Raw genomic sequence first — 16,130 nt, forward strand, 5'->3', positions numbered from 1 at the left:
CCGACAAATGATCTGGATAGTAAGTATTATATTCAAATGTTTTATGTTATACTTTTTGACAACTGAATCTAATCTAAATATTAAACTACATCACAGTTTCTGGAAATATGAACTTACGAAATGACCGTCGTATTGTCTAGCAATGAAGTAGCAAATGTGAGGATGGCATTGGGAATAGACAATTGCCTCCTCTTGTTTGGTCATTGTTATATGGTATGCTTATTCACACTTCAATCATCAAAAAAGTGGACATTTGTCTTGTTAGGGAGTGTACAGTAGGAGTAGACATGCACATGAACTTCAGATGAGTTTACTCATCGAACACAACCTAATTACCCAATTATTAACTTTGTGTTTACAAAATGGCACAGATCATGGTCAAGCTGAGAGTGATGTAAGATTCTGTGGAATGACAAGAGCAAATTTCATTTAATGTCATCTGATGGTATCAAGTACGTTCAACATCCTGTAAATCAAAGATATGACTTTCGGTACCAAATTCCCACAGTCAAATATAGAGGTGGCAGTGTGATGGACTGAGGATGTTTTTCATGGTCTTGAGCTGGACCGTTAGTTCAATTTGAAAGTAATATGGATCGATTCGTTTATGAACAAGGATTGAAGACTCAAATGCTACCAAACGCTAAATGCCACTTACCAGCTGGACAGTATTTACAACAAGATAACGATCCCAAGCATAAGTCCAAGTACATTAGCGATTTTTTTAAACATAAAAAGGTCAAGGTTCTGGAGTGGCCAAGTCATGGTCCAGATTTGAATACTACAGAACATCTGTGGGAGGAGTTTGATAGCAGAATAAGAATAAAAAAATATTCGAACAAAGGCGCTTTTTTTGAAGCTCTCAAAACTGAGTGGGATAAAATGCAGATGGATCGATTCCAAATATTGGTCGAGTCACTGCCAGGACAGTGTGAGCCTGTCATAAAAGCCAAGGGATATCCCACTAAATATTGATTTTCTTACTATGCTAGATGGTAATTACGAGTTAAGAATGTTTTTTTCAACAATGACAAAATACTTTTGCAGCACTATTCTCCTCATTCAAAAAAATACACTCTATTAGGTTGCGAGCAAGGGCTACTTGGTCACTATTCTGTAGAACATTGAATATCCATCAGTGAAATAAATTAATGATTTTCATGTTTCATATTTGTTTTTAATTAATCTAATTGATATGGTTTGTCAAAATACTTTTGAGCGCTACTGTATGTTAACTTAGAGATTTTTAAGGATGATGTGTGGGAAATCCATTTTAGATTTTGTTGTAGGCAAAGGCCTTGAAACTTTTGTTTCAGTGACATTTTCAGTATCCTGATTCTTGATGTGATTTACTGACTTTTCTGCTTTTTTGCTGAGCCTGTTTCGTAAAATAACAGTTTTTTTTGTTGGTTTAAAATGAGACTGTTTCTATAAGCCACCGAGAAACTTCACCTGTCATGATACCTACAGAAGTGGTAAGAGATGTATTTTTTGCTTCAATAAGCAGGCTAGTATCATTTGCAAACAGTACTACTTCTGCATTCTTTACACAGGTGGTCCTAAGTCAGAGCCCTGTGGTACTCTGGATGACAGTAAGGATAGTTATGGAAGGTAGTTCTTCAGTCTATCACATATGTTATGTTAGGCTGTGGTAGCTCTGTGTAGTGGTACCCTGATCTATATTATCAAAAGCCTTTGCCAAATCTAAAGGTCTGTCCACAGGCAACGATCTATGGAGATTTCTGAGAAAATGTCTGTGCATGCAATAGAGTGCTGCAAACACAGTATGTTCACATGACACCAGTTCCAATCTACTGCTCTCATTCCATCTGTTGATGTGGCAAGCGACTACACAATCTTACAGTGACCCCAAAGTTTAGTTCATTTATTCAGAAATGGAGGAAATTCTATTACAGTCTGCATTCACAACTTGTGTTGCTAAAAAAAAAAAATACAAACAAAATGCGAGAAACAGAAAGACAGATCAGCATAGTTTAAATAGCGTCTGCTTAAGCTAAGATGTTTTTGCACATGAATTTAAATGAGGAATTGCAAGGCGATCTCGACAACTGTGTAATTATTTGAGGATTTGACACTCATAGTCTCTAGCATATAAGACTTGTACGAGGAGAGATGCCTGGTAACAGGAACTACAAGGATCTAGAATTTCCTACTACAATTTCGAAACAAGCATTGAATAAAATCACACCCACCACACGTGAAGCTATTTACGCTGCCCCGCAGCATGATTTCATGAAAGCAGGTAAAATTCTGTACCTCAGTTGGAGATAATATTTTTACAGTTTTAGAAGTGTTTGAGATACATTAGATTTTTCGAAAATATATACATAGCCAATTAGCTAGAGCTCAGTTTGTTTCTAAGCCAAGATTACCAGCGATTTTAGAACGAGAATATAAAATTCCATGTTTTGTATCTGGAACGTTTTGCTTCTAGTATTGTAGACGTGAATTCGACAGTTCATCTCTAAAGCACTCTTGTTATGAAACATTCATTACATTAGGAAGTAAAACAAGCATAATAATAGGTATGTCTCTGAAGACACTATTCCAAGATCTTCCGCCATCAGCTTAACACAATATTCTGACTGTACTCTCCTTTAGAACAAATATGCCCTACTTCTTTCTGTTACGCTCGCACAATTCACATTGAATTACGGCAAAGCACAGTACCGCTGCTGAGTTAAAGTATGCTAGCGGTCCCTTCCACCAGGTACCAAATTGAAAAGATTTCATTACTTTGCTTTTTTATGTGGCGGTACCGTTTTCCTATTTGCCGTTGGGTGAACCCCTCGTAATTTCTCAATTAAAGAATCATAAGCAGCTGCCTGTTTAGTCCTAATGCTGTATTCCCTGCTTTTAATTTTTCACAAACATATATTACTCCTATACATTTGGATAATTTATTAATGAATTCTCTATAACACTGATGTGTGTCTACCATTTTCAAATTTACTATGCACACACACAGTCGAGAAACACTCGAGTGAACAAACAGCTGACTCAAATACGTTTTAGCGCCAGATGGGTGGCGACCTCCAGTCTACAAGGTCCAACTTGTCTGCGAAGATGTGATTTGAACCCACAGATTAGAGCAATTCCGATGAAACCTCCGACTTCAAGGTTTGCACACAACTCAAATCTGCACAAATCTCTTATTCACACGCAATGACCTATCTGCGCCGATGTGATATGCGAAGATAGATCGATGCATGTTGACTGGCCTTAAGAAAATATCTACTATTTTGGAATATTTGTCAACTGCATTTCAGACGTGGTTGACAAAATTAACAGTAGCAGTCTCAGTGGGTGGTTGGCTCTGGGGAGGGAACCAAAAAACGAGGTCATCGTTCCCATAGGATTAGGGAAGAAATCGACCGTGCCCTTTCAAAGGGCAAATCAGCATGATCCCGGCATCTGCCTGAAGCGATTTAGGGAAATCGCTGATACCCAGAATCAGGCTGGCCAGACACGGGTTTGAACCGTTGTCCACCCAAATGTGAGTCCAATCTCCGAACCACAGCGTCACATCGTTCGGTAGTCTCTGTGGAACACTGTTCTCTAAACACATCCTGGCTTTCTGGTAATATATTATTCTGATTGCAAAATTTTGTTATCCAATTTCGAAAGAGATGTTCAATAATTTTTAGAAAGCCAGGTAGCAATGCAATAGGTCTATATAATTTAACATTTAAATCAAAATGTTACCAACATAGGAAAGTCTTGTGGCAGAAAATAATACATGTATATACAAAGTGAATGGTAATTCACGTATGAAAGGATGGAAATGAAGTTAGTGGTAGCGATTTGTCCGATGTTCCTAGATTCGTCCCCTAAGGTAAGGTAGTTGACAAACGAAGATGCGAAAAATCTACTCCGATGTGCAGTAGAGAAAGTCTAAAGATTACGTAACAATGTAGCCCATGGAACAGGTGTTGCAAATTAGATTCTTGCGTAGTCAAATGTTTCTGTGAAATTTTGCCTACATTTGAAAAAAAGCCCAAAACATCTATGTGACAACTATCATAATGAAACAGGTTAAGTAATACTTCAGCTGGCTGTTCACTGGACAACAAATACGAAATCGGAGGGAATTTAAGATAGTTTACGCACATCTCTGACGCAATGAACAAAGATTGTATTTAATAGTCGGAGTTTGTGACAGCTAGTGCTAGAAAGCTTGATCATGCGTGTTTTGATGAATTTGGGCACTGTCAAGTTTGGAAATACACACCCTTTTCGGGATGACTTGGCTACTGCCATGTAATTTCTGGAATGCATGACCACCTGCATGCAGTCATCCAGTAGAAAAAAGAAAGAAGAAAATATGGGCTGAATAATTGACCGCTTACATAACACAATGTGTTCCAAAAGCTGTGCGCAACGCACCCGCCCCTAGCACAGCAAAACAGTTTGGAACTGAAGTTTTAGCCAGTGTAAACAAATATACTCTGTAAGCCGTCGAAACGAGTGCCGGACATTTACGATCCAGTGTCACCCACTAGGTCACATGAAAGAGTTGTAACTTTAAACATGGCAAAGTAAGAACCAGATGTGTAAATACAGTTACAGAATGGGACTCGGTCTATGTGTTTCAATATTTTATTGGTACTCTTTTTACGTGACTTATCTATTTTCAGGGAATTGTTTATTATGTTTGTGTACGACACACAAAAGTGTCAGAAGGAGGAGGATGATCCACAAGAAGCTGTTGTTTATTTTCATCCTGCCTGGGTAACTGAGCAGCAGAAAATGGTATTGTGTGGGCAGCTTATGGGGGCAACACAGTTCTTCAGGTCGTCTTTTAGCTGTCCCAATATCTTGTGCCTGAACAGTGGGAAATTCCTTGTATGGCAGTGTGGAAGATTTATCCTTGTGAGTTTTTATTGTTATCAATTGTTCATTATATGAACATTTATAATATCACTAAACAATTAGACACTATCCATCATTAAATCAGTCTTACATTGAGACAGCCTGTTCGGGGGCATTTTTTGTGTCATGGAGTGTGTGTTTTTAATGTTTCAGTATTAAATGCAACATGATATTATGTTTGTATGACATTGAAATCTACTAAATGTCTAAGACGCCCCTTTCTCAGTCCATGTGTAAGATAGTACCATCTAAAAATATTTTAATGTGATTAGAGAGCTGTGAGCTACAATATACTGAAATAAGGAGTTAATTGAATACAGAACTATAGCTATTGGGCATGGCGATGGGAAGCTTTGGGTCAGTGGTTCAGAACTTTAAAACTGCACTAATTTGTGTAAGAGACTGCTTATATAACAAATCTGTAACATCATCTGGACTATTGTTGTAAAGTGCGTGATCAGTTTTGAATTGGGGTAATGTAGAATTACATAATGAAGGGAAATATAATTGACTGTAGGTGAACATGCGAGGAACTGACACTGGAATGTTGATAAATCTGATGTAGCAGACATCTAAATCGTGCCACTGCAAGAAAAACCTTACAAAAGTCAAAGAATTTATTTTAGGAAAATATCTGGTAATATGTCATACCGCATATCCCTATGAACTATTACTTCATGGATCTGTAAATAAAACTATACTACTTAATCACAGAGAGGCATGATGAGAGCAATAACTCATATCGTAGACTGTGTGTGTCTTAAATCCTTTCCCTCCAATATTTCAATGACCTGTCAAGTATAAATGAAGGTAGTTATTTTACTTATATCAATTTTCATCTGAAAGCTAAGTATAATTCATGACTAGATTCTGTACAAGATCATATTTTCAATTGAATAATCTTCCACAAAGATGCCTGTCCCAAGTCCTGAGCATTGTTTCAACACAGGCTGCGTGAGTAGTGAAATTAAAGCTTTTCATTTTAATCACCCCACAGCAGACCATTTTCATATTGGTAAGTACACCTATTACTGTTATAGGTATAGGGGGGACATTGTTTGTGTTCTAACAAGTGTAATGGCTTATGTGATGGAAGCTGAGAGATTTACCAGTAATGTAAAGTAGTTCTGCAAGAAATACTATCCCACACATCTGCTGATCATGTTTTCCAAGTTTCATTGCCAAATAATTTTGTCATTTTATAGTATGTACAACTTTCTTTGTTTTTGATGTATGTTCAACAGATACAGTGCAAAGTATGTGGAATGTGCCTAGTATTCTTTCTTAAATGTGGTTAGTATGGCCTGCAGAGCTCGTCATATTAAACAGTGAGAAATTTGTTGTTCTGTACTTTCTGTAACAGCTCAGTTAACACGTGTAATATCTTTGAGAGTTTCATATGAAGATAAATGAAATCAGGAAAACACTAGCCACGTATTGTGTGATTTTTGTAGTGACATGAAAACTGAACATTTGTAGATACTTCCTTGTGCCTGGTGAGAAAGTGGAGCTCCTCTGTCACAATATATCCTGAAATTTTGCTACATTTATTTCCTGCTTATTTCATTAGACCCATGTCTCACTCTCTTGCTACCATCCCCTCCCCCCGCCCCTCTGCCCCTGATGTCCCCTCCCATCTCCCCTGCCCTACACAAAACACACACTTTTATGTTGTCAGTTGAGGTATCTACATCTACATAGATACTCTGCAAATCACAGTTAAGTGCCTGGCAGAGGGTTCATCGAACCACCTTCACAATTCTCTATTATTCCAATCTCCTATAGCGCGCGGAATGTGTGAACACCTATATCTTTCCGTACGAGCTCTGATTTCCCTTATTTTATTGTGGTGATCGTTCCTCCCTATGTAAGTCGGTGTCAACAAAATATTTTTGCATTTGGAGGAGAACGCTGGTGATTGGAATTTCGTGAGGAGATTCCGTCACAGTGAAAAACGCCTTCCTTTTAGTGTATTCCAGCCCAAATCCTGTATCATTTCTGTGACATTCTCTCCCATATTTCGCGATAATACAATACGTGCTGCCTTTCTTTGAACTTTTTCGATGTACTCCGTCAGTCCTATCTGGTAAGGATCCCACACCGCGCAGCAGTATTCTAAAAGAGGACGGACAAGGGTAGTGTAGGCAGTCTCCTTAGTAGGTCAGTTACATTTTCTAACTGTCCTGCCAATAAAATGCAGCCTTTGGTTAGCCTTCCCCACAACATTTTCTGTGTGTCCTTTCCAATTTAAGTTGTTCGTAATTGTAATACCTAGGTAAAAGTAACAAAGTGGTTAAGACTCTGGACTCTTTAGAAATTAACCAGGAAAGCACCAAAGTTCTCATACCCTTCGTGTTCCTACACTCATGCTCATAAATTAAGGATAATTGCAGAATTTGGTGCCACACAACATGGCACTACACAAAACTGGTGCTAATAGTATAGGCACATAGGGAACACACATGACACAGATCTGTAAGTCCATAGTATTGGTGATAAGTTGAGAAAACCGTCCCAAAACACATGCACACATAAGCAGACTGCACAACGGGTTGGCATACTCTACAGCAGGTGGTGGAGCAGCTGCTGGGATATAGCTATCCATTCTTGCACCAGTGCCTGTCAGAGCTCTTGAAGTGTCGTAGGGATTTGAAGACATGCAGCGATACGTTGACCAAGAGGTAATGACAGTGGCACGTAAAGTGCCCTCCGCCACACACCGTTGGGTGGCTTGCAGAGTATAAATGTGGATGTAGATGCAAGAGCATCCCAGACATGCTCGATGGGATTTAGGTCTGGAGAACAGGCAGGCCACTCCATTCATCTGATATCTTCTGTTTCAAGGTACTCCTCCGCAATGGCAGCTCAGTGGGGCTGTGCATTATAATCCATCAGTAGGAAGGTGGGACCCACTGTAGCCCTGAAAAGGTGGACAAACTGGTGTAAAATGATGTTCTGATAAACCTGACCTGTTACAGTTCCTCTGTCAAAGACATGCAGGGGTTATGTGCACCAATCATGATCCCACCCCACATCATCAAACCACGACCTCCATATGGGTCCCTTTTAAGGACAGTAAGGGCTTGGTATCTGATTCCTGACTCACACCAGATGAAAACTCGGCGAGAATCACTGTTCAGACTATACTAGGACTCGTCCGTGAACATAACCTGGGACCACTGTTCCAATGACAATGTACTGTGTTTTTGACACCAGACTTTATGGGCTGTCGTGTGACCAGGAGTCAGTGGAACACAGCTTGCAGGTCTCCGGGTGAATAAACCATGCCTGTTCAGTCGTCTGTAGACTGTGTGTCTGGAAACAACTGTTCCAGTGACTGTGGTAAGGTTCCGAGCAATGCTACCTGCAGTACTCCGTGGCCGTCTGCGGGCACTGATGGTGAGATATCAGTCTTCTTGTGTTGTACACTGTTGACGTCCCGTACTGTAGCACCAGGACACATTTCCTGTGTGCCGGAATCATTGCCATAATCTTGAGATCACACTTTGTGGCACATGGAGGGCCCGTGCTACAACCTGCAGTGTTTGGCCAGCCTTCAGTCGCCCTAATATTCTACCCCTCATAACGATATCAATATGTGCTCTTTGAGCCATTTTCAGCACAGTTTCACTATTAGCATGTCTGAAAATGTCTGCACACTTACTTGCTGCACCGTACTCTGACATGCACCAACACACCTCTGTGTATGTGGACTGCTGCCAGCCCCACCGTGCAACGACCCCAGGTCAAATACACCACAAGGTCATACCCTGAGGTGAATTAAACCCGCAAACTGCCCACCAGAGCGATGTTTCACCATCTATCAGCATTATCCTTAATTTATGAGCATGGTTGTATCTTCTTGTGAGAAGAATCCTTTCCCTTGACCCCAAATTGTAGAGAGACACTGCTGTCACACTGCCATTTCATCCAAATAATGTCATAAAGAAATAGCTGCTACCGAATGGGCGACATGTGGGTGTGTGTCATCAGTGTGCCTGGTTCATACTGATACCACCTACACTGCTAGCTCGTGTTCAACACTAGAATTTTTGCTCCTACTTTGCTCCAGTAATGTAGGACCTCAAAGGTTGACTAGCAGGTGCTGAAGCAAACATGTTGTTTAACAGTCTAAGGCTTCTGACTTTTCGCTTTCTCTGCCAACTGAGGGTTAGAGTGAAACAATTGAAGCTAGACTGCTTCAACATATTTGATAGAATAGTAAATAAAATGGTAAACAGATCTCACATATAATGCACTATTTGATCTCACTTTTAATTTGCTGACATGGTCATCTTAAGTGATAGCTCTGTATCTCAGTTTAAAATATATGCAGCAATGCTGGCGCCAAATATAACAGAAATATTGATTAAGCTGAGCTAGTTAATGAAACAGTGGCTTTCAGACTCCAGTAGAAGAGCTGATGATGAGCACTGCCACAGCTTCTCATTTGGTTACTTTGAAGTTTATTCTTTTTTTTTTTAATTTGTGGGTTTTGATATGCTGTTTCAGAGGATGGTAAAGTTTTGATGTTGTTTATGCCAGTTCCAGTGACTGCAGCATTTTGCCAGTGCAGTTTTAGCAAATCAATGATGATCAAAAAAATGCTATGTAAGGCCATGTACAGGTGTAGCAGACTCAGATTCAGCTGTTTTGTTGGTAGAGTATGACACTGCTTCTAAATTTGGTGTCAGTGAAGTAATCAATGATTTTGCTTTGCTCAAAGCAAGGAAATGGAAAGTAAAATTATAATAAAAAACAATTTTTGGAGTGGGATGTATTCTCAACATTCAATTGTAGCTCATTTTCTTTAACAATGGATTAATGATTTATGCACTGTTAATAATTAATGAGCAGCATATAAAATTTGTTCTTTATTATGTATCATACTAAAATGAATGTCGGGTAGCTGCTATAAACTATAAGACATAGATTTTGTTTTACTCTCAGTTTTTTTTTTTTTTTTTTTTGAAAGTTTGTACAATATGTAATTTATTTACTACAATGTTACATTTAATTTATTGTGTGCAATGTTTTTCATCTATGTAGATCATTTGGTAACAGTTTTCAAAAACACTTAATTTTTATTAAACTGACATTGGAGATGACAAAATTCCCTAGATCCTGGTATGCCTCTGCTGCTGGTATCCTTTCTTCAACAAGGTGTGATTAATTTCCTCTTCCATGTGTAACAAGACTTAGCAAGTGTTCCAGTCTTAATATCGACAGGATTTTTAAAATCTTTTCTTCCTTTCTTATCTTAATCTGCAGTATCATTCCAAATTGAGATTCGTGATATGATATATGTAGGCCGATAAACATTCTAACAAACTGAACCACCTGATACCCAGGAATACTGGGTCATTCCAAAACAAATTGTATGAATGCATTCCTCCTCCTCCTTGTCATCATCATCATCTTATTTTTCCCGTTGTCCATCCTTTCCTCAATTCATATGTTGCCTGAAAAAATTTGATTTCCTCATTTGGCATTTTGTTTTTCAGTTCTATCTTCTTGAAGAGTAACTGCGTCACAAGGAGAACATGTTAATTAAAAGTCATTTTTCCAACTACAAATGTTTGGCCCCCAAAATAGTTGCTGTTCCAAAACATACATTGTCCGTGTATTTAAGGACACATCTTGGAATATTTTGCATACAGTATAGGCACTATGAGAGCACTGCGATGAATCTGAACTCTTTTAAATCAAAGAATCCGCTATGTTTCAAGAATACATTTAATTTAGCTGCTGCATTACTCAATTTTCCTGGTGTAATTTAGGCCTGTAAATTGTCATTTTCTGGTTTACAGTAGGTTTTATGTACAGTGATACAAATGACTGGATGTTTGTATTATAGTCTGTATACATTAGTTGTTCTTGCCCATATCTCTTAACATAAGGTATCCTGCATGTGTTATCTTTTATGGCTTTATGGGAGTGAATCAGTGTCAGTTCTTAAAGCATGAGAAGTGTCACAATCATATAGGTTTATTACATCATTTTCTTTTTGCCCTTCTACATAAAATTCTCATTGACTTAGAGACATCAGCAAAATTTTGAAGATATATTCATGAAGCACTGAATTATGTGAAGAATTTTACTGATGAATGGTATAACCAGTTCTAATGTCTTCAGGATTATGTACCGAGGTGTTGTCATTTTGAGCAGTTGGGTTTCTGCCAGTTATTCGCATCTATCTTGCATGATATTTCAATTGCGTGACTTTCAGTCTTCTTCAGGTGCTGTCTTATACTCATTACACTGTGGAACGAGTCTGATATTTATGCCTGTGTTGTGCTAGGTGCTCTGTTTCTGATCCACGATGCACCAGGCAATTTTATGCGTTGACCAATAGCAGCAATTGTAGTGTTATCTTCTAGCTACAGCTGTTACAATTGCTGTGCGCATAATTTGTGGTTATTATCTGTTGTCAATCTTTCTGTATGAGGTTCTGAATGACATGCTAGACATTTTATCTTCCAAATTTTTCCTGTGATCTAGAACATTCTGTTACTGTGGTGTGCCATATCAGGCATTTTGTTCAAGGCCCGTGCCCACAAGAAGGGCTTGTAGTGTTACTTTCAGGCCGGTGGTGTTCAAATTGCCGCTTGAGATTTGGTACAACATCTTTAGGTATGAAGCCTGTATTCTTAGGTCAGATGGAGTGCCTGACACAGCATGCCACGGTAACTGTCCAAGATCACAGGAGGGTTTAATTGACAATAGTTGGAACACAAAATGTCTAGTATGACTTCTATGTCATTCAGAACTACATATAGTACACGCACAGCGTTCTGAACAGCCGCAGCTGGAAGAAAACTCTACAGTCACGGTTATTGGTTGGCATGTACCACAAACTGAGCACCTGATACTTCAATTGACACAGTGCAAGACACAGACACAGCACCTAGCATAACATAGGCATAAATACCGGACTTGTCCTGTTCTGGAATCAGTGTCAGACAGCACCTGAAGAAGGCTGCAAGTCACACAGTTGAAATATCATGCAAGAAAGATGCGAATGACCGGCAGTTCAATATGGGAGTTCTAATGTCTCTCAATATGGCTTGGAAAAAGCTACTTGAATGACTTGACTACTGTCCACCATGATCACATTATACATAATTAACTGATGATTGAATAAAATTGTACTAATTCTGGAAAACATTTATTTTGCATATTATCATTCTGTACTTTCCTTCATAAGCAACACAATAACTGATAAATCCCCCTTCACAAGAAAAAATCTTTAAGAAGTTAATTGAATTTTAATATATTTGTGTAATAATTTTGAAGAAATTCTGCTAGCCCATAATTTATTGTGTATTTCATATTTTGAATTATTTTTAACAGACAGTGGGCACGGACCAGAACATTGATGAATGGATACTTAAATACAGATCTAAAGTACTACTTGATCTTCTTCGATTTTATCATAATGATTTTGAGACCATACATTCATCTGCTGGCCCAGATGGAAGCAAATTTGCAGAGAAATTGCAGCAGATTTTTGAAATATATGTGCCTATAGTTCAGCATTCTGGCAATATTTTTGCAAACATGCCATCCGTTCGTCTGCCAAAGGTTTGTACTCATGAGTTGTAAGAATACTGGAAATTGTTAAAGCAATCCTGTATTTTTATTTTTAGAGTAATTATAGTCTTTATATTAACAAAGTTCAATAATGTAGGGTGGGTCAAAAGTGACTACCCATTGTAACACATTGAAAACATTTAGTCAGTCTTATTTGTTACTGATAATTATAGATACAGACACCAGATGATACTGCTATTAAGCCAGGCATCCCTGACATTGTTGATTCTAACCTTTTCTGATGATGATTTCTAATGAAGACAGAGTTTTTGCTTTAAAAATGTGGTATTAAGGCGCTAACAGTGTAATAATAAACGAGTGGAATAATAATTCGACACTATTCCATCTACAAGGAAGGGTGTCTACAATTTATGGAAACATTTTAAGCAAAGTGCAAATGCATCCGATTGCTACAGGTCAGGTAGGCCATTGATAAGTGATGAAACTACGCTTAAAGTTCTAAAAGTGCTTATCCAGAGCCATAAAAAGTAGGTTATTTATCAACTTTTACGTAGAGAATTTTACAGAACGTCAGATTCAAATATTAAACTTTCTGGCCTCTTCTGCCAGAGACTCTGTGTGTGTGTGTGTGTGTGTGTGTGTGTGTGTGTGTGTGTGTGTGTGTGTGTGTGTGTGTGTGGTGAGTAGCAGCTATCCTTTTCATTATTATTCTCAAATTCAAACTACATAACTTGTTCACAGATGGGATATTGGAATACAATCCTGGTCCTAGTTTTGTGAAACAATATTACATGAATTCAGAGAAGATAATAATGAGTCATTTTCTAAGGTAATTTGGAGTGATGAGACAACTTTCAAATTATCAGGCCATTTCAATAGATACAGCTTTACCTATTTTTATAAAGAGAACCATAGAATTGTTTTTGAGAGCCAGTTAAATCAATGTGATGTTACATCAGGGATGGTATATCTTGTCCTGGGCTAATTAGGATGTGGTTGTTTGATGGAACAGTAACTGAAGAACTATCTGGAAGTGTTGGCAACCTATGTCATTCCAGGACTACAAATAAACTACAGTGACTTCAATTCACTTCACTTTCAACGTGATGGTGTGCACCGTGTTATGCAATAGTTATTGCAAAACTGTGTTGACAAGGTGTTTGGCGGGAAAGTTATTGAACAGCAAGGCCAGTAGAAATGCTGCCTAGATCACCAATGGATTTCTACTTTTGGGGTTATGTTGAAGATAAAGTGTACACTACAAAATCACAAACAATGAAGGACTTGAAAGAAGTCTTTTGAAGATACTGAATTTAATAAACAACTTTATAAAAAAGTATGCCTAAGCATTCTACACCTACAGCTGTACTCTGCAAACCACGGTAATGTGCATTGCAGAGGGTACATCCCATTGTACGACTTGCTGGGTTTTCTTCCCACTCCGTTCACATACGCAGCTCAAGGAGAATGATTGCTTGAATACCTCTGTGCCTGCTGTAATTACTCCAGTCTTATCCTCACGATCCCTAGAGGCATGTAGTATATTCCTAGAGTCATCATTCAAAGACGGTTCTTGAAACTTTGTTAGTAGCCTTTCATGGGATAGCTTACGTCTATCTGCAAGAGTCTGCCAGTTCAGTTTCTTCATTGTCTCTGTGACTCTCCCCATGGATCAAACAAACCTGTGAGCACTCACGCTGCCCTTGCCACTGGTTACACCAATTATTTGTTAGCTACCTTTTCACTTGTGGTGTCGGGGTCTAGAATAGACCCGCAGCCCTTCCTTGACTGTCATAAGAGGCGACTAATAGGTGTCTTTTTATTTGGTCACAGTCTTACCTTGATATTTTGATTATTCTTTTGACTTCTGGAGGTTGTCGCTCTTTTTGCTTTTTTAATGCTTTTTCCCTTGCCCTTTTTTTTTAGTTTTTAAATTCTGGTCCCCATTTTGGGTTTGATCTCCACTTTCCAAATTTTACAGAAGACTGGGGCATTTGGAAACAATACCTTAGTGAGGTGCATTAACTCTCCACAGTGTGGTGTTATCTTTTGCACCTCCCAATCAAGTGGATCTACTCTGCACCCAAAATCCAGCACAGTAGCCAGTCTGTCATGGTGGGGGTGTTAAGTACCCTCTCAGTGGTAGCCCCGTGACTATGCAGGGATTTGACTGCTGACACCTGAGTTGTAACCTCCCCATGATGGCCAAGGAGTAGGTGCCTATCAACTTTGGGGTATTGGCACACTGGGCTATGACTACTGTGCGAGGTGGCCTTTGCCTTGGTGGGATGGCACCCACAGGGTAGCCTCTGATCGGAGTGAGTCACATCAGGGTGGATGATTTGCAATGAATCTTAACAGTGACTGTGTCAACGCAGCTGCCTCAACAGTCAGGAACAGTAATTTTGCTGCAGAAGTTTACAATCTATGGCATTTCCATCTTTAACCGTGCCTCAAGACGAGAGCCAGGTAAGGAGAGATGGACGTGGACAGTTTGCTGAGTTCTTCGTTTGTTCCCGAACTTATGGTTTCTCCTTTGCTCTACAACAAAGCCATTGTTTTTCATTGAGAATATTTAAGATCGCTTTGGGGAGGTTGCAGCAATAGAAAAGATGAGAAATGGATTTGTGCTGACCAAACATCGCATGCCAAACAATCATGGGCATTTCAGATCTATGTAAAGACAGGAGATATAACAGTCACTATTTTTCCTCAAAAAAATCTCAGTAGAATTCAAGATGTTATCTTCCATCGGGACCTAATGCTACAAACTGATAAAGAGCTGCATAGTGATCTGGCGCAGTGTGGAGTCCATTTTGTTCACTTCTTCCACAAGGGACCTAAAGATACTAATGGACTCTGGAGCTTTCAGCCTGGCCTTTGGCGGCAACATTTTGCCAGAGAAAGTTAAGGTCATGGTTTATAGGTGTGATTTCACGTCTTATTTTCCTCCTCCGAAGAGATGATTCAGATGCCATGTTGGAACACACGTCATCCCACTGTTCTAATGAGGCTATCCTGCGGGCATATAGATGGGCATCCCATGAGGGCAGCTATTGTGACCAACCCCCTCAGTGTGTCAACTGCAATGTCCTCGTTCACCACAATGCTCAGTATTTAAGAGGGAGAAGCAAATTTAGGAGAATAAAACCCTTGACTGCCTGTGTTGTCAAGATGCAAAGAATAAGTTTGAAAGACTTTACCTGACTGATAAGGTCTCAAATTTTGTGACTGTCGTGTCACAGTCTGTACCTCACGCGATGACGAGGTCTTGCATGACACCTCTTGGCCCTGGTCACATTCCAGGGCCTACCCCACAGTTGGGGGAGGGAATGTCTGATCGCTCACCCCCTATCCCTGCAGCACTGGTGGTTGCCACACCATAGGTGTGGCCAGAGATGCCTAGTCATCTTCTGCTGTCATCAGGGCAAGGACATCTGTCAAGGTCCCCCCTCTTGAGGCAAGGACTAGCAGCCACTGACTGTGGGCCAGTGAAAAGTATGGTCCTCTTCACTCCCAGAACATAAAATGAGGAAATCTTTGGGGAAATCTTCACAGAAATTGAAGTCTCACGTGGATAAGCAGGACAAGCAGAAAGATAAACTACTTTCTGAGACTTCAGATGTTCCACTCCCCACCCCTGTGAAGGTCAAACTTGTGCATCTTGACAAGATATTACACAA

General features: G+C 39.3%; 1 protein-coding gene across 1 annotated transcript in view; it reads left to right on the forward strand.

Moving 5' to 3' along the window:
* Positions 1 to 3,978: 3,978 nt before the first annotated feature.
* Positions 3,979 to 16,130, forward strand: part of LOC126357092 (uncharacterized) — a 75,466-nt gene continuing 63,314 nt past the window's right edge. The window contains exons 1-3 of the mRNA XM_050007424.1: positions 3,979 to 4,559; positions 4,659 to 4,893; positions 12,247 to 12,477. Of these exons, the coding sequence (XP_049863381.1) occupies positions 4,552 to 4,559; positions 4,659 to 4,893; positions 12,247 to 12,477 (474 nt within the window). The 5' untranslated portion in view covers positions 3,979 to 4,551. The remainder of the gene's footprint in view (positions 4,560 to 4,658; positions 4,894 to 12,246; positions 12,478 to 16,130) is intronic.

The sequence above is a fragment of the Schistocerca gregaria genome, chromosome 1 (assembly GCF_023897955.1).
Source record: "Schistocerca gregaria isolate iqSchGreg1 chromosome 1, iqSchGreg1.2, whole genome shotgun sequence".
Lineage (NCBI taxonomy): Eukaryota > Metazoa > Arthropoda > Insecta > Orthoptera > Acrididae > Schistocerca > Schistocerca gregaria.